The 21,083-nt window shown below is 50.6% G+C and overlaps 2 protein-coding genes across 4 annotated transcripts; one reads left to right on the forward strand and one right to left on the reverse strand.

The window, feature by feature from the left end:
• The first annotated feature begins 1,427 nt into the window (after positions 1–1,427).
• ccnh (cyclin H) lies at positions 1,428–4,830 on the forward strand. The gene is made up of 9 exons (XM_053870316.1): positions 1,428–1,767; positions 1,835–1,957; positions 2,249–2,322; positions 2,538–2,748; positions 2,813–2,976; positions 3,036–3,106; positions 3,164–3,263; positions 4,442–4,511; positions 4,596–4,830. The coding sequence occupies exons 1-9, from the start codon at positions 1,651–1,653 to the stop codon at positions 4,620–4,622; spliced, it is 957 nt and encodes a 318-aa protein (XP_053726291.1). The 5' UTR covers positions 1,428–1,650; the 3' UTR covers positions 4,623–4,830.
• Positions 2,889–20,568, reverse strand: rasa1a (RAS p21 protein activator (GTPase activating protein) 1a). Of its 3 annotated transcripts, none has more exons than XM_053870313.1 (26): positions 19,451–20,568; positions 11,186–11,338; positions 10,413–10,548; positions 9,659–9,729; positions 9,295–9,409; positions 9,194–9,225; positions 8,824–8,876; positions 8,611–8,761; positions 8,458–8,536; positions 8,272–8,395; positions 8,000–8,156; positions 7,832–7,919; positions 7,673–7,753; positions 7,405–7,562; positions 7,252–7,328; positions 7,011–7,183; positions 6,759–6,918; positions 6,551–6,693; positions 6,150–6,265; positions 5,995–6,078; positions 5,844–5,911; positions 5,697–5,785; positions 5,554–5,631; positions 5,339–5,473; positions 5,197–5,276; positions 2,889–4,115 (listed from the first exon to the last, which is right to left on the reverse strand). In XM_053870313.1, exons 1-26 carry the CDS (start codon positions 19,960–19,962, stop codon positions 4,067–4,069), a joined length of 3,162 nt encoding a protein of 1,053 aa, XP_053726288.1. In that variant the 5' UTR covers positions 19,963–20,568; the 3' UTR covers positions 2,889–4,066. The 3 variants fall into 3 exon arrangements, with proteins under 3 accessions (XP_053726288.1, XP_053726287.1, XP_053726289.1); XM_053870312.1 differs by having other exon boundaries at positions 2,890–4,115; positions 9,292–9,409; positions 19,451–20,566; XM_053870314.1 differs by lacking the exon at positions 2,889–4,115 and having other exon boundaries at positions 4,666–5,276; positions 9,292–9,409; positions 19,451–20,566.
• Between the last annotated feature and the right edge of the window lie 515 nt (positions 20,569–21,083).

Genomic DNA, 21,083 nt, shown 5'->3' on the forward strand with positions numbered 1-21,083 from the left:
TGTTCTCTCTCACACGCACGCGCGCACACACACGCTGGTCCCCACAACGGAGGACGAACTAAGTACCCACATTCTAACACTCAAACAACAAAGACACCCGAACACACACAAGATCGCGCTTGCATTTCTCCCGCCAAACACACGCGCGTGCGTGTGATCAACAGCCTGATGCAAAGGCGTCCAGTGACGCATCGAAACAAAAACAAACTCTCGCACCACAGACACTCCGGAGCAGCGGTGGAAACACGCCAAATGATCCCATAGAAGCAAAATGACACTCGAATGAAAAAGACAAAAGTCAGCGTTGAGGAAGCACACAGAGGCGCGCGCGCGCGCGCGCACGAATAAAAATCCAAACACGACAAACTCCAAAGAGTTGAGGTCCCAATGCGCGCTCCCGCCCTCGCGCACAGCAGAGGCGCGCTCATCAGTGAGGTCTCGACTCTTCATGTCATATTTTACAGGACGCGGCGACCGGCCGTGTGAACGACATGACAGACGGTAAAGAAGAAGCGGCGCTCCTACCTGCGCGAGGTTCCTCCATGACGAGCACACGCCGCGGCTCCATGCAAATGAGCTGAGCTCCTGCTCAACGCACCCGCATTTATTATTCATAAGTGACTCGTGTTGATGCAAATGAGCGTGTACGGAAACAGTGGCGGGGCTCGAGCGACCCTGCCCGCGCGCGCGCGCTCCTTGTCCTTCTGTCCCGAAACCACACACCTGTGACGGGCACAGAGACGAGACATGTGGCACGTCAGCCATCAGAACATGACACACATAACCATGGAGGTATTTCCAGGATCTGAAGCACTGTCCCCCCACCACCCTGGTAATACACCTGATTCTGGATCTGGTTCCGATTCTGAATCTGAATCTCGTTCTGAATCTGAATCTGGGTCTGGTTCTGAATCTGGTTCTGGTTCTGAATCTGAATCTCGTTCTGAATCTGAACCTAAATCTGGTTCTGAATCTGAATCTGGTTCTGAATCTGGGTCTGGTTCTGAATCTGGTTCTGGTTCTGAATCTGAATCTCGTTCTGAATCTGAACCTAAATCTGGTTCTGAATCTGAATCTGGTTCTAGTTCTGAATCTGGTTCTGGTTCTGAATCGGAATCGGAATCTGGTTCTGAATATGGGTCTGGTTCTGAATCTGGTTCTGGTTCTGCTGATCTTGGTCTTCCATCACTGAATACGTCTGTGTTGGTGGAAACAAAGTCACGGGGCCTCGTGACTTCTCTCTCTCTTTTTCATGTATTTGTCTGGTAAATGAGCTGAAGTCGTGTTTGCGGTGAAACAACAAGCAAAGTTCCACCGTGAAAACACGACACCGAGGCAACACAGCAGTGAGCGCGTGTGACACAGAAACCTGTGGTGCGCATGCAGCTGGCTCTTACGGTAATCAGGCGCCATCAGCAGGGGACGGCGTGACGTCATCAGGTCGCGCTGGGCCGCTGTGTTCGGTCCTGTGAAGATTTGACTGGTTCTAACGGGACTGGAGGAGAAACCGCAGCGCGCGCGCGCGTGTAGCTGCTTATTGCAGCCGGTGCACGTCGCGTGTCTCCAGAATCTACAGTGGTGTTCTCGCGGGAGCGAGGCTAACTTAGCTAGCTAGAGAGAGCGCGAGTCCCACCGAGGCCGCCGCCGAACATGTTCCACAACAGCTCCCAGTTCCGGTTCTGGACGTTCGGCAGCGAGGAGGAGCTGGAGCGGATGAGGCGCTCGGCCAACCTGCACTTCCGCCAGAAGATCGTGGACAGCGGGAAGGTAGCGGCGCGTGGCCGCGGTAAGCCTCCTGCGCGCGCCTGACTGACTGGTGCGTGTCGCCCGGCAGCGCGTGGCTGATGAGGCCGTGTTCCTGGAGCGGCACGAGGAAGACGCGCTCTTCAGACACTACGAGCGGAGGCTGTGGGAGCTGTGCAGCGCCTTCAAACCCGCGATGCCCAAGTCAGTGAGCGTGAGTCACCAGCCTGCGCTTCTTCTCGTCCTCGAGCAGGATTCATATCTCTTGCAACACACAGTGTTTAACGCTCACCAGTACATTCCCAGTGACATGACACACACACACACAGAGAGAGAGAGAGAGAAGAGTGTGCGCGTGCGAGAGGGAGCAGAGCAGAGCAGGTGAAGTGCGTGGGAGGACAGGCGCTTCACCAGACTGAGCCCAGCCAACACGCACTTCACCTGACCACACACACACACAGAGAGGCCTGGTGACGTCACCTGACCTCTGACCTGCCTTTGCCAGGGTACGGCCCTCATGTACCTGAGACGGTTCTACACGAACAACTCCATCATGGAATACCACCCCAGGATCATCATGTAAGTGGCTCCACTCCTTCCATGTGTCGTGGCCCGCAGGACTCCTGCTCACTTCTGCCAAGCTCCTGTGACCCTGACCGTGGAAGTGGGTGCTCCGTGTGGCGCTGGGTCAGGAGGACACCTGCTGGCCGTGGGCGGTACGGCGCCTGTGGTCCAGCTCTTTTGTCAGAACCAGGCCGCGCCCTCACGACGCCTGCTCCTGCTCCCGCCCCCAGGCTGACCTGCGCCTACCTGGCGTGTAAAGTGGACGAGTTCAACGTGTCCGGGAGTCAGTTTGTGGGGAATCTGCCCGAGAGTCCGGCCAGGCAGGTGCAGATCCTGGATCAGATCCTGGAGAATGAGCTTCTGCTCATCCAGCAGCTCAACTTCCACCTGGTGGTCCACAACCCCTACAGGCCCATGGAGGGTCTCCTCATCGACCTGAAGGTCAGCGGGCGGCGCCCCCTGCTGCGCCCCTCAGGCCCACTCACCGCCGTCTGCTCTGTCCCAGACCAGGTACCCGGCGCTGGAGAACCCCGAGTCGCTGAGGAAGACGGCCGACGACTTCCTGACGCAGGCGGCCATGACGGACATCGGCCTGCTCTTCCCGCCGTCGCAGATCGCCCTGGCGGCCGTGCTGAACAGCGGCTCCAGAGCTGGGCTCAGGATGGAGAGGTGGGTCCGCCGAGGCGGCGCCGCCCCGGCCCTGCTTCTCACCCTGGACTCCTCTGCAGCTACCTGACCGAGTGTTTGGCCCTGAAGGAGGAGCCCGAGTCGCTGTCCAGGCTCTACGACTCCATGAGACGTGAGTGAGGCTGCGCTGCCGCTCACGCGTCCGCTCACTGGCTCCTGCTCTGTTCAGGGATGAAGACCTGCATCAAGCGGTACCAGCTGCCCAGGCCCGAGGAGGTCATGGCTTCCAAGCAGAAGCTGGAGAGGATCCACGCAGACCTGCTCAGCAAGTAAGTCGCCTTGGCACGAAGGTGAAAGTCATGCAGCGCTCTGTCACCACTGAGACCAAGAAAGAGAGAGAGAGAGAGAGAAGTTCAGACGCAGTTTGGAAGTGGCGTGGCTGAACATCAGAAGGACACACAGCCTGGCTCCCTCCTCAGGTGCCAGTGGCTGGTTGCTCCAGTAGGAGGCCACCATTGGCGCTCACAGTCAGTGGACGTGCTGCCCCCAGGAGGTGGTCCACTGAACTGCACCACTCATGATTTGGGCTGGATCGTCCTCACCGCAGAACCACAGGGTCCCCAGAGAGACCCGCCAGTCTGAGCAGGTCTGGTGCTGAGGAAAGCACGAGTCTCTTTGTCTTGAGGGTTTTATTGTAGGCAGGAAGGTATCTAAGATGCAAAAGGTTCAGTCCCAGGTAGAAAAATAAGGAGGACCCGCGCCCCAGCTGGGACCAGAGCCGGTTCAGTCAGTGCAACTACAGTCAACGGTTTGGTCAAGTGCCGTGTCCGTGGCAGGATTCTACTGAAGGTCGGGGCAGAGGTGGGCACATGCACGTTGGACTGGGCCGGGCCAGGAAGGCTCAGGCTCAGGGTCAGGGTCAGGGTCAGGGTCAGTAAGGCTGGCGTCGTCTGGTGGAGGTTAGGATTCCCTGATGGCAGCAGACGACTGCGCTGCAATGCTTTGGATCGGCTTCCCCAACGTCCACGTGTGACTGGCGGAGAGTAGGACCGGCCTGCTCCAGGTGCACACGCCCACTCGCTGGCTCCAGGAAGGCATGTTCCTCAGAGCCGCCGCGTCCCGCTGGGATGTCTCACATGACCTGGATGGCAGCCGCCAGAGACATGATGGTGCACTCAGCCCTGGAAGATACGAGAGAGAGAGAGAGAGAGAGGGGAGTCTGGTCAGATGCTGAGTCAGCACCAGGCCCGCCACCGCCTCACCGACTGGCTCTGAGCCTCACGCTCGTCCCAGCCAGGGGCAGAACCCGGGTGACGTGCACGAGGGCGAGAGGAGGCTCACCTCTACATCCGGGCCTTGTGTTTTGGAGCCCACCTGTCTTGTGGTGTGGCAACGATGGAGGGGGGGTCTAGTCTAGTGGATGGTGCGGGACACAGGTGAAGGATGGGTGGAGGCGATGGGGAAGGGTTGGTGACCGACTGCAGCTGAAGCCTTGTTTCCCTCACAGCAAACGCAAGCGAGGAGTGGACGAGGACGAGCAGGTGGCTAAAGAAGCGCGCGTGTCGGAGGAGGAGGAGGTGAGGCTCTGCGGCAGCTGAGCTCGCACGCCGCCGTCTCACCCTTCTGTCTGTCTGTCTGTCTGTCTGTCTGTTGCTCCGCAGGACTGGAGCGACGAGGACCTGACGTGAGCTGCCGCCTCCCCCAACCCCCCCACAAAGAGCCAGCCCGTCGACTATTTTACAAAAACCTTTAATAAGTGCATGCACGTCCGATACAGTCTGGAGCCACGTGGAAAGAAAGTCTGCTGTAAACACTTGGTTTCTCTGATTCCGTGTCTTTCGTCGGATAAAAAAAAAAAGCAAAACAAACACTTCTGACGGATCAGAACAAAAACAGCTCATCTCACGTATAAACTCACGATTCCAGCAAGAGAATTTATTCTTAACAGATATAAAACAACCTTTCCTGCTGCGACGCGCCCAAACTAAAGAAGAGAACCAACCCACCAGGAGCGCAGCGGCACGACAGTATCAAAGCGTCACAATCCAGTCGGGGTGGAAGAGCGAGCGTCTTCATGTCGCCACTGTTTGGCAACACGTGAGGCGAGAGCTTCCATAGGTCACTTGTCGGCGGTTGCATAGTTCTCTGGAGCGAAGGATCTACATGGGTGGGGACATGACGGCGGATGGTGGTGGAGGTGCTGCCATGGTGATGAGGGTAGAGCATGCTGGCGCTCCTCTGCAGAAGAGGCGGCTGTACTACCTGCTGCTGTTGGACATGGCGTACTGGACCTGCTTCTGCTGGAGCAGCTCGGTGATGGCCAGCAGCTTCTTCAGCACGTGCTGCGAGACAAGACAGCGGTGAGTCTCCTCTCACCAGGCCGGCCGGCCGGGCAAGGGCTGACCTGCTGCGCCCCCCTCCCGTTGCTCAGGGTCCGCAGCTCGTCCGAGTGCGCGGCGCAGAGCTCGTGCAGCGCCGCCAGGTCCCGGGACAGGTCGGTCCTAAAGTGCTCTGTGGGCTCGGGCAGCTCGGGGACGTTCTGTGGCCACAGACAGACAGACAGGCGCACCAGAGAGTGAGGCACGCTGGAGAGCGGGCAGCCGGCTCGGCGGGACTCACCCCCAGCTCGTCCAGGAACATGATCATGCGATGCTTGTTGTTCTTGATGAAGGGGTTGACTCCCTCCATGTAGGGCTCCTGCGCCACACAAACACAGTCAGTTCCACAGGCGCAGCCCTCTTGGGGCCACGCGGCCTCCGTACCTTGGCACCAAACTCCACCAGGTTGGCCAAGTTCTGCACCGACTTGGCCACCAGGGTGAGGGTCCGGCCAGCCGTGGAGGACGGAGGGTCTGTGGGGGGGCAGAGGTCAGTGGCGGCCCGCGCAGCGGAGCGGCTTCAGCAACTCACCAGAGATGATGTTCAACATCCTGGGGTTGAGAATGGCAGGACAGATGAGGCGGAGGAAGACGAAGCCACTGGGGGGGGGGGGAGCAGAGTGAGTGAGTGAGCGAGCGAGCGAGCGAGGCACCACCCGCGCGCCTCACGTCTGCCTCTCTACCTGACAACCCGCGTCCTCATGGTGGTGTTGGGCCACTTCTTCTGCACAGACTTCTGCAGGCAGCCGTAGATGAACCTCAGCGTCCTGGAAGGAGAGCCAGTCAGGTCAGGACGCGCCGGCGAGAGAGAGGGAGAAACAAGCAGCTGTGTACTGACGGAGGCAGGATCTCTGCAGCCATGAAGATCTTCTCCACCAGCTCCGACAGGATGTTGAGCAGGTGAGCCAGGTTCAGGTTCACGTCCTCGTTCTTCTCCAGCTTGGAGGGGTTCAACTTCAAAGGGAAACAAGGCAGTTAGCCGCGTCCGACAGCCGCGGGGCGGCCCCTCTCGGGCCGGGCTTTCTATTCCAGGTTAGAGAGCGGCTGGTCCGAAGTTGTGAGTCAAACCTCTGAGCGTCCAACCTTCTGACACCCTGGTTGTCAGGTGCATCACGTGCCAGGGAACATGAAAGCCGTGCACGCAGCTGTGGTGCACATCTCAGCATCAGCTGAATCTTCTATGGAGCGAAGGCCTGCGACAGGTGCGGCGTCTGGCGTGAAGGTCATGTGGGCCCTCACCTCACAGGACTGCTTGCTCTCCATGATCTTCAGGATGGTGTCCTTGAGCGCGTGGTGCACGAAGGGTGTGGCCGTGGCCTTCATGTACTGATCCATCAGGGTGCTGGCCAGCGTGGTGGCCCTGAACAGCGTGGTGGCCTCGTCTGCGGGGAGGAACAACGCCGCCGATGAGACTTGGACACGGCCCTTTCACGCCTCCACCACTCACCCTCCATCTTGATCTCCTTGTCATTGAGCGTCCGCAGCAGTGGCGCTTCGGCCTTCTCGTGTCTGAAGATGCGCAGCAGGAGGCTGGCCAGCGCCGCGCGGTCCTGGCCGCAGACGTGGGCCAGAGCGTAGATGACGTGGAAGTCCCGGTGCAAGATCATCTGCGGGCCACGCACACACACTCAGGTACACGCCACGTCACGGGGGCCGCGTCACGGGGGCCGCGTCACGGGGGCCACCCAAGCCCACCCACCTCTTTGAACTCGCTGTACTCCTCCTCGGGCATGATCTTCTCCATGGAGTAGCGAGCGCGCACACGCAGGGAGCCCGGCTCGATGCCCTTGAGAGGAACGTGGGAGCTGAGAGGAAACCACTCGTCGATCATCTGGCCCCTCTGCAGGCGGCTCAGCTGGCAGCGCATGAACACTGCGGGGAGGAAGGAGCGACAGCGTCAGCAGAAAGGAGCACCTCACCTCACATCTCCACACACTCACAGATGTCGCTCTCTTTGCTCTTCTTGGTCTTGTTGCTGAGGCTGATCTCGAACCTGTTGATCTCACCGGACAGGTCACTGGAGACACAAGAGAGAGACGGCGCGGTGAGTCACAACCTTCACCACCTGGCTCCTCAGGGTGGGTCACGCTCACTCGAAGATGAACTCCTCGGTGAAGACGGGGTTCTGCCCCTCCCTGGGGTGCGTTTTAGCCACCTGGACGCTGTTCAAGTAGATGTTGCAGTACGGGTTGGTGAAGTACTTCACCGGCAGCTTATGGGCCTCCTCCACGTACAGGACCAGGCTGCTGACCTGCAAGTCGGGCACTGACTTTACACACATGCACGCATTCATCTGCGCTTCTGCTGCCATCACTGTGGAGGGCCCTGATGCAGAGCAAGCGTGGCGGCGGGGATCTTCACCTGTCGCAGCCGTTTGTTGGAGGTGGGCTGAGTGGTTTTTCTCAAGTTGCTACAGAAGTTTTGAAGGCATTTCATCCAGTCCTGAGGGAGGGACAGACAGGAGCAGAGCGTTATCACCGGCCCGTGAAAGGTGGCGAGCGAGCAGAGCGTGACTCAGACCTGCGCCTGCTCTGGAGCTTCCCCTGCAAAGTAGAAAATGTACTGCTCCTCACTAAAGTGCTGGACAACGATCTGGAAACAGTTGGGCCTGAGGAGTGAAGAGAGCGGAGCCGGTCAGTGCCGGCGGCGGCCCCAGGGCGGCGGCGGCGGCGATGCCGACACACTCACCTGCCGAACAGACTGTCGTGCACGCCGTACACGGAGCACACGCTCAGGTCGATCAGCCCCTTGGGCTTGGTGGCCCTCTTCTCACTCTCAAAGTAGATGAGCTGAGCGTCGTTGCCCTCCAGAATGAAGTAGAGGTTCTTCCATCTTTTGCCTTTGCCTGGAAGAAGAGCGGCGTTGCTCAGCTCAGGGTTTGTGGTTTCGTCGGACAGCGATGCCCGACCAGAAAAAAAAAAAAACCCCAGTCTGGTGATGGAGGTGAAAGAGAGCCGGACCTTTGTTGAACAGGAGGTAGCCTTTCTTGACGATATTTTTGTAGAAGGCATCTTTTGTTTTCCGCCGTATGGTGTTGTAGATTTCTCTTCCGTCCACTATGTCTGAAATGACCTGCTCCTGATGCTGGAACAGAAGCCCATCCACAGGTTGAGGACCATCACGCCTCACCTGACGGCAGCTCTCACCTGCACCGACACTGGATCCTTCAGGTTGTAGCCCTCCACGATCTGCTCTTTCTTATAGTGGTCGATGATGTCATCAACACTGGCGCAGTCAGTCACAAGCACAGGAGAGTGAAACACAGCTTTCTGTCAGAGTGAGCTTCCAGCCGCTCTCACCTGTTGTAGTATCTCCCTCCCATCATGTACTGATTGTTGGGCGTCGGGGAGATTTTGAACCTTTGGATGTTTTCATTGGTACGAAAAAACAGGGAGTAGTCTCCGGGCGTGTTGTCAGACGGCCGCACGAGGAAGCTGCAAACCTGCCCCACTGTTGGAGGGAAGCGTTCAGCGTGAGCGCCGTCTCCTCGCCCTTCACCAGAGGAAGCCTACCTGTCATCAGCAGGTTGTAGGCCTCTTGCTTGGTGATCTTTCCGTGGTACCAGCTGGAAAGGACGCAGCAATTCGTCAGCCACATCAAGGACAAAGAAGCGAGCCACTCCACAGCCTGCCACTGAGCAACGTGCACGTCGTGGTGCCGCGTCTTGAAAGCTTGAGCCATCAACCGGTGTGTTTACCAGGCAGTTTGCTCATGGCAACAGTGTGCCATCCAAACAGCTGTGTTCAGCCACGACGACAGAGAAACTCTGTCGTCATGTTCTTTTGGCTTGCACCCATTTTTGTTTGCCCATCCCATGAAAAGTGTGGCTCTCTACAGCCCTGAACAGCCTCTGTCTTCCGCCATCGCTGTGGATCCACTTACATTTTCCCCTCATGAGGATCCTCTTCCCGTCCCTAAGAAAGGAAGACAAACGTCAGCGTGAGCTCGTGCGATATCCTCCAGGACCAGCGCGCACTCACCACCTCCTCCACTAGATCCTCCACGATGAGGCCCTGCTCCTCCGTCCGAACGTTGGTCACCCACATCCAGCCGTCCTCCAGCTCGTTGTGAACGATGAACATGTCTCCTTTCAGGAAGCTGCCATGGAATTGAACAGACGACCGTGTGAACTGCTCGACGTTTATGGACGCGATGCCGAGCATCTACCGCCAGATGGCGCTATTGCATTGCCTGATCAACATTAACTGGCGGTCAAAGCACCAGCGACAGCGATGTCAACGGAAACATCAGAGACGTGTTTGAGGTGCAACATCAGAGTCTTGTACAGTTGTGTAGGGGAGGAAAGGGCGGGGCTGGTTGCACAGTGAGAAACAAAAAGCTCCTCACCTGATCTCGTCGGTATCTGGCACTTTGGTGTATGGAAGTATGGCCCTGACTCTCCTCCTGTCCTCCACAGGCTGTGGAAAGTGCCGTTAAAATATGAAAATGATCTGCTGTTTTACACCGTCTCATCTCCAAAATATTCCATCACAGGCCCCTGTGGGAGCTTTAGCACCAGCTTCTAAAAAGATAATTAGCTCGCGGATCGCTGGAAACCTTGTTGCTTCAGCCTGAAGGCAGAAGAAGAAAAGAGCTTCACCTTACATGCAAAACCACAGGCAGAGTTTGTCACTGTAACTACCATTTTTTTAAACTCTATAAAGTTCACGCAAAGTAAGATGAGACAAAAGTTGAGTATAAACTTCAAACATGTTGGAATTCCATACCGACATTGGCTCTAAACCCCATTTTCCTGTTCCTATCTGTGGTGGCTGCACACAGGGAGCAGCAGAACTTTAGGCGTGAAAGGCAGAACGTCTAGGATTCCAATGGAGCTACAGGGAAAACCATCTTCAATGACTCATGGTGAAGACAGAAGCTGTAGCAGGCAAGCAAGCAGCAGACCCTCCTCCCAAAAGGTTTCAAAGTCATTTGCAGATGGAGACATGTAGACCACTATTACAGCAGCCTCGGCACAGCTGCCATGAGCTAACAGGACCCTTATCGACACGCCACCAGTGTTGGGATGCTCAACATAATATGGACCAAGTGGAAATGGTCTTCTTTGTGTTTCCGGTGTTAACATGGACAAACCACTCACCTCCGGAGGCGCCACAGGCGAAAGCAGTTTCTCCCCCTTCAGCAGACAGGACACGTAGCTGTAGTAGCCGATCAGGTCTGACAGTGAGGAGAACCGGCGTCCACCAATGTAATAATCCCCACACATGGCAATAATCCTGTCAGGAGGACGGGAGCTGTTACTTTAACGAACGCTGAGACCAAATTCACCTGAGAATCATGCGTCAAACCAAACTGTGCAGCAAAGCAGGTTCATGTCATAAAGCTGAACAGTGATTCAGGAAGCAACACCGGCACTGAGACTCCTTCAGCCACAGAAGTTCAGATTGTTTTGGAGTTTATCATAGTAATGGAAGCTATGTAATGACACAGGAGCAACTACTTCACTAGGTTGAATCCCACCTTTTAATTTAGATCACTACATATATATATATATATATATATATATATATATATATATATATACATACATATATATATACATATATATATATACATATATACATATATATATACATATATATATATATGTATATAGTTATGTAATTTATTATAAGTTATATAATTTATTGCATGTCAAATGACTTTGGTGTTATAGTCATAAAAACATGTTTATATATATATATGTGACCACTCTACTGACCTTCACTTTTCTCTCTACTATATTTTTATACGGGTTTTGTCTTTACATTACAGGCCTATTGACACTTGACACGGAGTGGGATGACCACCAAAAACAAGCGACGATTGCTGGCGCATCCTGAACACTCTGCTTTGACAGCAAGCAGACCTCACCTGAAGTGGTTGACCACGTTTGTTATGCTGAGGAATGACAGGACAAAGGAACCGGGCCGGCGGTCACTCTCCCTGATGAGGTAGCTCCCATGGTTCCGGGCCTGGCGCAGCCTCTCCTCAGCGATGGTTCGGTCCAGCTTGCCATGGTACCACCTTTAAAAGAGAAGCAGGAATAAAGCAATTTTCAAATGGAGTTATGCACTTAAACCATAAAATGGCTGATGCCAAAGTTCAGTTCAGTGTCAGTTTTGAACTTTGAGGAGGGTGTTAAAATAAAAGGCTGCCGTTTGATGGTGCAGGATGTGGCAGACAAGTGGCACTGCAAGCTGATCTAGGGCAGAAAGACACTCCTCACATGCCACACTTCTTCGACACAATTCAAAACATGACACAGAGCTCTTTCAATCTGAACAATACGCTGCTACGTAAATGAAGCCACAGAAGAAAACAACCACCACTGCATGTATTAATTCCAGCAGGAGGAGATGAACCTTAATCCTCCAGGGTAAAACATCCCAATGCTTCCCCATATGCAGGACACCAAAGCTTTTCAGAATGGTGTAGGGACGCCCAATGTCCAGCAGTGTGTGTGGATTTATTATTATTATTATTATTATTGGCTCAGTTCTAGGGAGCCCACCTGTGCAAAATGTCAGCCGTGTCAGAGAAGGAATTCAAGTTTTCAGGTGTTTGAAGAGATTTGGGAAGCAGCAGCTGATATTTTTAGAGATGCCACTGAAAAGGAATGAAATATTAAATACCTCCCATAGAGTTTGCTTCGAGCAAGGCCAACGGAGCAATCTTTTGGAGCGACAGTATGATGTAAACGAGGGCCCTCAGGTCGTTCAGGGTCACCTGGTGATTCTCTAACCGATGCATTTATTATGAACTTGGATCCACCAGCAGTCCAGCAGGTAGACAATATGTTGGTATCAACACAGCTACATGAAACGATCAGCCTGAAGAATGCTCCATCGTGTCAGGACATGAAAAACAAGTAGCTCTCTCTCGGCGTTCTCCCCACTTGGCTCTGCAGGTCAGCAGCGGGCTCATAGTGACTTTGACTGACTGGTCATGATCTTAATACGGCCGTGACAAAAGTCTGGTTCTTCCATTTGTATGTTGCAGGCACTGCTGACAAAAGAACAAGTCTCGTGTAATTCACCTTTTATGTCCTTCTTTGTGAACGTCTTACAAAGACTGAAGTTCACAGCTTTTTTTTTGTTTTTTTTTTTTGTATGAGGCTACAGATCGAAACCAACGCAACTACTGTATTATAACCAGGGTACCAAATGAAAGAGGGGACTGCAGAGCGTAGCAAAACCATGTGAGATAATCGGTCAAGTTTCACAACATCACACAATCAAAAGTGAAAAGTCTGACCAGTGCATAATACCTCCCATAAAATTGAGGGCATTATGAGCACAAGAGGCCCACAAGGTTGCACGCCCTCAGAGTTGACCCAGATAAACTGCTCGCCTATGGATATTAAAATTGCAAAAGATCATCACCCCCATCAACAATCATACGATGTGGACGGAAATAAGATTTTTTTTCAGACTCGCATCACTAGTAATGAAACATAGTCTGATCTAAGCAGGTAAAGCTATTACAGACACATTGAGTAATTGCACTTCTATAAATAAATGTTAGGGACTGGCAGCAAAATAAGATCTAATGCTGCTGTTCTTCTCATCCTTTTCATAGAGCCGTAGGCAGTTTTTAGCCGGCAAAATGTTGAAGCCCTTCTCTGGACGTTACTCCCTCAAAAACTAAAATATGCAACTAGGTCAAAGATGGCATTGAATGTAGGTATCTGTTGCATCTAAGGATGAAGGACTTCAGGCTACCGTGCCGATGTTGTGTTTTCTTGCGGTCCCGTTATTGTATACAGTAACTAACTTGTGTGAGTGCAGATGAGCGTCCCGACATGGCCTGCCACCCCTTCCCTGGTATGATCTTCCTCACTGACCCGCAGTCATAAGCTCTCTCGTTCCCTGTGACCCTGGAGTACCAGAGTTAAGCATGATTTTTGATATTACAAACACTGAAGTGCAGGTCAACGCCATTTAATTTGAGTGAAAAAATGCTTAGAGGCACAGCGTGTCAGATTTACACAGATCATTTGAGCCAGCAGAAATTATGTCATTAAATTTGCAAGTGGAATGTCGAACACAGCCAAGTATCCAAAAAGACGTTTTCGTCGCTTGGAGGCAAATGTCAAGGAGGAACAACAGAGCAAGTGCAGATTGCTGTGACTTGAATCAGTTGCACCTCATCTGGCTGTCACTCCGCCTGACTCTCATGAATCCCTTCTGTGGGTTCTTTCTCTCCAGCATCTTCTTCCATGTTGATGGATGCAGCTCCACTGCAACATCTCCACGGGCATGCTGTCCACCCTCATCAGCATCACAGGTGATTGAAACGTTGCATTAGCCATGCAACTCTCTTGAGCTGCCACTCTTGGGCATGGAAGCCATTTCTACACACAAGCTTGACATGAAATAAGGCTGCAACAGATGGCAACATGCAGGGAATCGACAGAGACACATCACAGAATCGCCCCTGTGACATTAAATCTGCTGCTTAACCTTCATTTCCAACGGTAGCAACCTTGCACTCGCATCAAGCCAGTGAAGTTAGCAGGCATATGCAGACAACAACGAGTATCTTTGGCTCCATTGATGGAACAGAATTGAAATAGTTAGTTGAACCGATCAATAACTTACGCCCACTTCGCCCACTGCTGCATGTCCTCACTGTGTCCTGCAGTCTCAGAAGATGATGAGACGCCAGTGTTTTGGCTGCTGCACATTTGGCAACTCTGAGATTCGGCGCGGGAAGCAGAGCAAAAATGGCTCTAAATCCATAAATGTCATCATTGAGTGACCAAGCAGTTTTATATTCATACTCCGTCACAATGGTTTACTGTCATCCCTGGACACAAGAAGAGGAAAAACACGCAGGGAAAGTGGCGAGGAAAGCAAAAAGCCCATATTCCCTGATCAAGAGACCGAGACGGACTGAAAAGGAGGTTTTCTCGCTTGTATGACTTCACTTTCTCTCTCATAAGCCATGCATCATGAGCCTGCAGCCCATTGGTTTCTGAAGGAAGCAGCAGGGCAAAAAAGAAAAAAAAAAACTCCATCGCTGAAATAATTCTCAAACCATGTGGAAGACAGCATGAATGAAGGCACATCTTCGTACAGCCATAAAGAGATGTCTCACAAAAATAACAACAATTTCAATGATGCCAACGTTGTTTCATCTAGATTATCCAAGTGATCTAAAAACAGAAACCGCACATGATAAGACATGGCTTAGTTGTTTCACAGACCATCAACAGGCCACTAGATATATTCCATACTATGATTGAGGGTTTGCTTCACTGCTTACAGTCACTAAATCCTTCCTGATTTCATTCCACACTCTACTTGACAAAATATATGGAATTGTTGTTTCATATATTTATTCACATTGTGTTGCATTATACTGTTGTTTGACTCAATCCAGTACGACAAAGGCATAAAAGCCACACATTTAGCTTGAGTCAAAGCGTGAACCAGTCCTGAGGGACAGCCATTGCTGATTTCCAAACTGAACTGCAGTGTAAATGATAGATTGACAGAGGAAATTATGGGAAGCAGCGGCTCGTACATCTCTGTCCGAGCAATGCCAAACACCATCATTTTACCATCAGGACAAGTGCAAGCAGGACTCAAGCAATGATCTCAGCCACCATTTATCAGCACTGTCGCAAAGGAGTGATGCAATGCAGAACACACAGGCGTCACTGTACTGGGGAAGTTGAATATGTCCAGAAGGTTCTAGGCCAGACAGCAACAGGCTTCAGGAAGACTCATTTCAGATCGTCAAATGAAGTACGGCCTCAGAGCTTTCACAGAAGAAAAGATGAGTCAAATATCAGTCATGAAGAAACACCCTGAAAATGATGATCAATAGTGGAGGATTTCAATGTTCAGTCAGTAAACATTGAAAACACTTTGAAAATCAATGAGTGAATTGATTATTCAAAGCCAACAGGAGTTAATTGTCACCGTTATCATAATTATCTACTCAGAGGACAAAGTGCCAAAATGGACATCAACATCAGACAACCATAGAAAGAAGTACACAACAAGCAGGCCTACAAGAACAATTACACTATTACATAATAGTGACATGTGACTGACATGTTTCAAGCTTCTTCTTTTCACTAACCACAATCGACAAGTGTTTCCTCCATCATACACAAAAACCAAAGCCACAACCACATTGTAGCAAGGCAGCTCTCCAAATACAGTCAGTCTTCCGCTGATGATACGTAATCACAATTGGTATGCAAACATTTGTAATTTAGTCCACCTAGAGTTTGACAAAGCAAATTGGAAATGGCCATACTTTGCAGGGACTTCAGACACATGCCGTTCATAGACAACAGACAAGGGCATTACTGCTATTGAAGGTTAAATGGCAAAGAAAGTAGGATTTAATGGCAATAAAATGACTGATATATATATATATATATTTTTTTTTTTTGTCCTTTGGCACACACATGTTCTACAGCTGGTGATGCTGGTAACAGATGACCAGTGAAGAACAGGGAGATTCAAAGCGACGTTCTAGAACTGTCTTGCTGCAAGGTTTAAAGCAATGCTGCTGTGGGCAAGAGGAACATTTAATGTGCCAAGTGCCAAATGCAAATGTTTGAATAGCGCCTCTTTCATCCATCTCATGGCACTTCACTGGACAAACTGAAGACACTATTTCAAAGAACCATGACACCCAGATACAAGTGTCCTGAGTTGACATTTGTGTGGCATTTCCAAACAGAGGTCTAGCTCCAGTTTCGTCTCGAAGAAGATGCATTCAATTCAACTGTGGAGTGGCACGTCTGTTCAGGCTTCCGAATCATTATCCAGCTGAGACCAAACACACAGTCTGTATTGTAGTGAGGACTGACCAGTGGCAATAGATGCACTCTTGGCATGTCAGGCTGCTAACTTTATTTGGGGACAGTCAGCCCGTCTTGTCAGTTTCCAGGGCCCATTTGTTTTCTTTAGTTTTTGTTAATATACGGTGCAATTCCTTGCCCACATGCTACTTGTTGTGTTTCTACCAGAATTGAGGAGCAGCAGACTTGCCTGTCATAACAGAAGCATTGTTAATCCATCAGTGTCCAATTGTTTCGCAGAAGAACAAATGAATGCTGGGTCTTCTTCCTGATATGCAGCTTCACTCAATTGAATCCATTTTCACGCAGAATGTTGCTCAATTATATATATATATATATATGGTGAAACTATCTTAACTTCAGAGTTTTGGCCAGCCGACATCACATCACTTGTGTTCATGCATTAACCCTCACTTTTGCGTCCATAAAATTGAAGAAAATTAACGGAGGTCCCATTAATAAAATGCCAGCCTCTCTCTTTGCATGTAGTGCACAATGAATCAGCCTGTTTTACTCCAAATAACAACGGAACTGTGCTCCAAAGCAGGTTTGTATTAAAGCAATGAGATCTCACAATCAACGGTACAACCCCTCCCTATCATGTTTCAGTTAAGAGGAAACAAATTTAAATGATGACTCAGAATTCATATGGTGTAGCATCTGAGAAGGAACCAGTTATTTACTTACTCTCAACAATATGTCATTATGGTGACACTCTGGGTGCCCACTCCAGGATCAAAGAGAGTTAGGCTTGACCAGATGTGAATCAGCACTTTATAACTGGCCAATATGCCGCTGATACACATATACACATATGCATATACACACATATATATATATACACACATATATATATATATATATATATATATATATTATATATATATAAAACATATGAGCATATCCGTATTTGTGGTCATATGTGTTGGCAAATCTCAAATGTAACTAAAATATTTAACAAGTAATCACTTTCTCTTCAGAAAAAAACAAACATGTTTCCACTAGTTAGACGCAAAGAGTGCTTTACTGCACTGGTGTCAGAGAACTGAAGGCAGAGACAGATGAGGCATCGGTATTCCAGACGCTGTAATATGTCAGAGAGATAAAGTGTAGCTTCCAAAATAAGAGCCGATTCCAACCTCAAGGTCCATAACTCTCAGAGTGACAAATGGCTGAGCTCAGTACTTCTGTAACCAGCAGAACAAATGTGAGCCCTGTATGTAGGTTACGGTACACGCCAGGCCGCCGCCGCCGCTGCTGCTGCTTGTATACGTTGATCAGTCAGCGGACTCCAAATGATCTAAATATGGTTCAGAATTGTACCTTTGAGCGGGTAACGCATATTTTTAAGACTGCTAAATCTCCTTAATGCATCGAGTATTAGCTAAAACCACTAAATTGGTGATGTTTAAAATAGAGAATAGAGTGCTGATTAATTACAACTAAAGAAAGGTTTATTTATGTAAAAGATCAATGGTAAAGACGTTTGAAGAGGAGGAGACCTGTGCTTTGCAGACATAAAAAGGAGAAACAATGAGTATGTTTGACAGTATGAAAAACAGAGATACCCATCAAAAGGTCATGAGGAACACAATGCGTGACGTTCATAAATGTGGTGACACGAAGAGCAAAGGCAAGGAAACGTGGAGGTGGAGGAGGCTGACAAGCTGTCAACACCAAAAGCAGAAGAAGAAGAACTTGTAAAATCATATACCATAACTGGTCAAAAATGTAACCTTCAGTGACATGAGAGGAGTAATACCATGTTTAAAAAGGAGGGGAGCACTCAGTCATTGTCTTGGTTGATAAACAATTTTAAGAGTATGTCATTACTTTACGCCTGGCCCGGCTCCTCTGGTACTAATACAAACAATCTTAAAAAACAATAGATAGTTCTGTCATTTGGACTGACCCTTCTAAAATGTCTATGTTGGAGAGGGAAAATAATTTAGTGCAGTGTGCATATTCATAATGCTTGACAAGTAATGTTCATAAGTGTCAGACGCTTTCACACAACAACCTGTGCCCCGACAGCAAACACAAAGAAAGCCAAGGAAAAAAATTCCGGAACACAGTTAGAGCAGCATTTTCAAAACCATAGAGCTAAATGATATAAGTGGACACTTTATACGTGACCCCAAAGTCTGGGCGAGTATGGTCAGCCTGCTGCTTTCATGAGACATGGCTCATTCCATCCACCACTCTGACAAAACACTTCCCTGCCACTTCCATAGCCATCCCTTCTGACTGGTCGTGGCACAGCATTAATATCTTTCGGCAACTGGGAAGCGGAGAGCAGGTGTACAGACTGACTCTCAATAGGTGTTTTGGTTTGTGCAGCACATTTGCCAACAAGTGCACTTTTTGGCCCTGATATCAACACCTACCTTCAAGTGAAAAGCAAGGTAGCAGTAGTTTCTAAAGCGAACCGAGTATGAACCAATCATGCCTTTATTTTTCAAGTTTAAGTTTGGACCAAACCAATGTGTTGGCGATAAGAAACCCTTTCAGCTAACCCAGACAGCCCGTGTGGCCCTCTGCCTGTGCTTATGTAGCTCTCATCAGGTCAGTGCCAAATTACAAATCAACATTCTGATTATCATCAGACATTGCTATCTGATTTTATTTTCTGTTTTTCTTTCCCCACAGCTGGTGACAGTGAAATCATATTGTCATAATGTACTTCTTGTCCTTAAAAACAAAATGTATTGAAAATGTTTTTCCTTGAAATCAGGCTTTTAACTACCATAAAACTAGGACAGTGCCAATCTTTTATTTGGTGACTGTGCAGGAACACAGGCTTCATGCCCCCCCCCCAAGAGAAATTTAGAAATGTAACCCCCCGAAACTCTTCCCTGCATTTTGAGGGGCAAATGTGGCCAACCGTGTCAGACAGCCCACCAATACAAGCACTCTTCCTTGCAACATTGACCCACAAAACGTGAGTCTTGCGACTTGCTACAGGTCCACGAAGGCAATATAAATACTATGGAGAAACAACCTTTTCATGGGAACCAATATGACAGCACAGCAATGTGGGAACTATACAGGCCATCATGATCAGAAATTTAGGGTGTCCTGCAACCCCTGGACGCCTTCAACGCCTAGCTAAAAGCCAAGCTGAAATAAAGTGCCTATAGATATTCACCACTCATTAGACCATCTATTCATGATTTAAATAATGTGCCTAAAATAAAGTTAAATCGAAGCAAATAACACATGTGTTCTTGTGCACCATTCTATCCTTGTTCTGCAGTATTTAGTGACTCTGATGGACCCACGGACCAAGAACGGACATCCAGTTTACTCACTGGTTTGTGGGAGGTGCAGAGAGAGGGAACACCACCTCCTCTTCCTCGTATTCTGGACCATCCTGCATGTCGCTTTCATCCAAAGTGCTTCCAAGCCCTCCTATACCAGGCGGTGGAGGAGGCGGTGGTGGCAGTGGAGGGAAGACTGTAGCACCGTCCGGGCCACTGGAGGTGGGTGAAACCCCACTAGCCGGACCCTCCGTGGTGGGAGAGCAGCACATGCCGCCCACGTTCCCTGAGCTTGTTCCTTGGATGAGTGACGGTCCGGCCCCGCCGCTCCCCGGTCCGCTGACTTCCATTGTTGACAGCGAGTAAATGACACTGACGTCGGGCAGGGAGTCGGGGGACGTGTTGGAGTGTTGGCGGGATCCGGCTCCCAGATCGCTGACCGTCACTCTGGCCGACTTGGGAGCGCAGGAGAAGGGGGCCGGCTCCGGGCCTGCGCCGCCTGCCACCCCTGTCCCCGCGGTGACCGAGCCCGTCTCCTCACTGCTGACCTCAGCTGCCATCATTCCAGGGAACGCGATAGCGGGGGACAGTCCAGAAGGGAGCCCGCCCTTCCCCTCCGTGGAAACAGGCCTCCTTCAGCGTCCAGGCTCCGGGGAAACAAACCGCACAAGTTTGTGCAGAGCGCTGTCACCGTTAGCCACGGAGCTAACTTAGCTTTAGCACGAGATGGCTAACGGCGGAGACACTTGATGAGCGCTTTGCTCGCCGTCTCCATCGTTTCCTGAGTTTAAAAGTTCACATGCAAACGGTGCTCGTCATCCAACCGTCCCATCAGTACAGCACTTTGCGGTTTTCTTGGCTCGGACTTGAGGAAAGCAGACCACTTCTCGAGGAGTGCTGTTTTATTGTCACTGTTGTTTTCCTCCTCCGACTTTCTCCACTCACTCCGGCCCCTCCGGTACCACGCTCTAGCGCTTAAATCCACGGGCTTTCAAGCGTCCCGCGAGCTCCTCCATGTCCCTCGGAAGGACGTCAAGGCTCGTGGCGTTCGCACGCCAAGTTTGCGATGGTTCGAGAGTCCGGGAGCCGCAGTCTCGCCCGCTGTTGCACTGCTCCCTCTCTCCTCCCTCTGGCTCCTGTGTGGGCAGACACGGCCAAGTGATCACAGAGCAGGCCCGATCCAATCCATGACATCGACACTCCCCGACCCTGGAAGCGCTGAGACAGTCCGTCAACATTTAAATACGTGTTCAGTCAGTGATGCGATATCGTGCCTTCACACCGTGGACTCATTCCTCTCGGTTCATGGTCTGCTGCAGTAGTATTGTGTATTGTGCCACATGTGAGTACAAGTACAGCGAGTAGCCGACAGAGCGTGTACTTCATTCTTTATTCTCCCGACACACACGAGTCGAGCAGAAGGTTGGACTCACGCGATACTTCCCTGGACTAAAGTGGAACATTCCAAGTGGACTCCAGTAACACTTTTACCTGGACAAACGGTACACTCACGGATGCACTCCCAGTCTGCTAGCTTCGCACTTGTTACCCACATTTAGCTGAAATTGAACTGCTACATTCAACCATTACACCCGCGCTCATCGCTCCCGTTTAAAGAGAACAAAACTAGCTAACAACACCAATAGTCCGTGTTCTGCCACCAACTCCCATAATCCTTTGCTTC

The sequence above is a fragment of the Synchiropus splendidus genome, chromosome 7 (assembly GCF_027744825.2).
Source record: "Synchiropus splendidus isolate RoL2022-P1 chromosome 7, RoL_Sspl_1.0, whole genome shotgun sequence".
NCBI lineage: Eukaryota > Metazoa > Chordata > Actinopteri > Syngnathiformes > Callionymidae > Synchiropus > Synchiropus splendidus.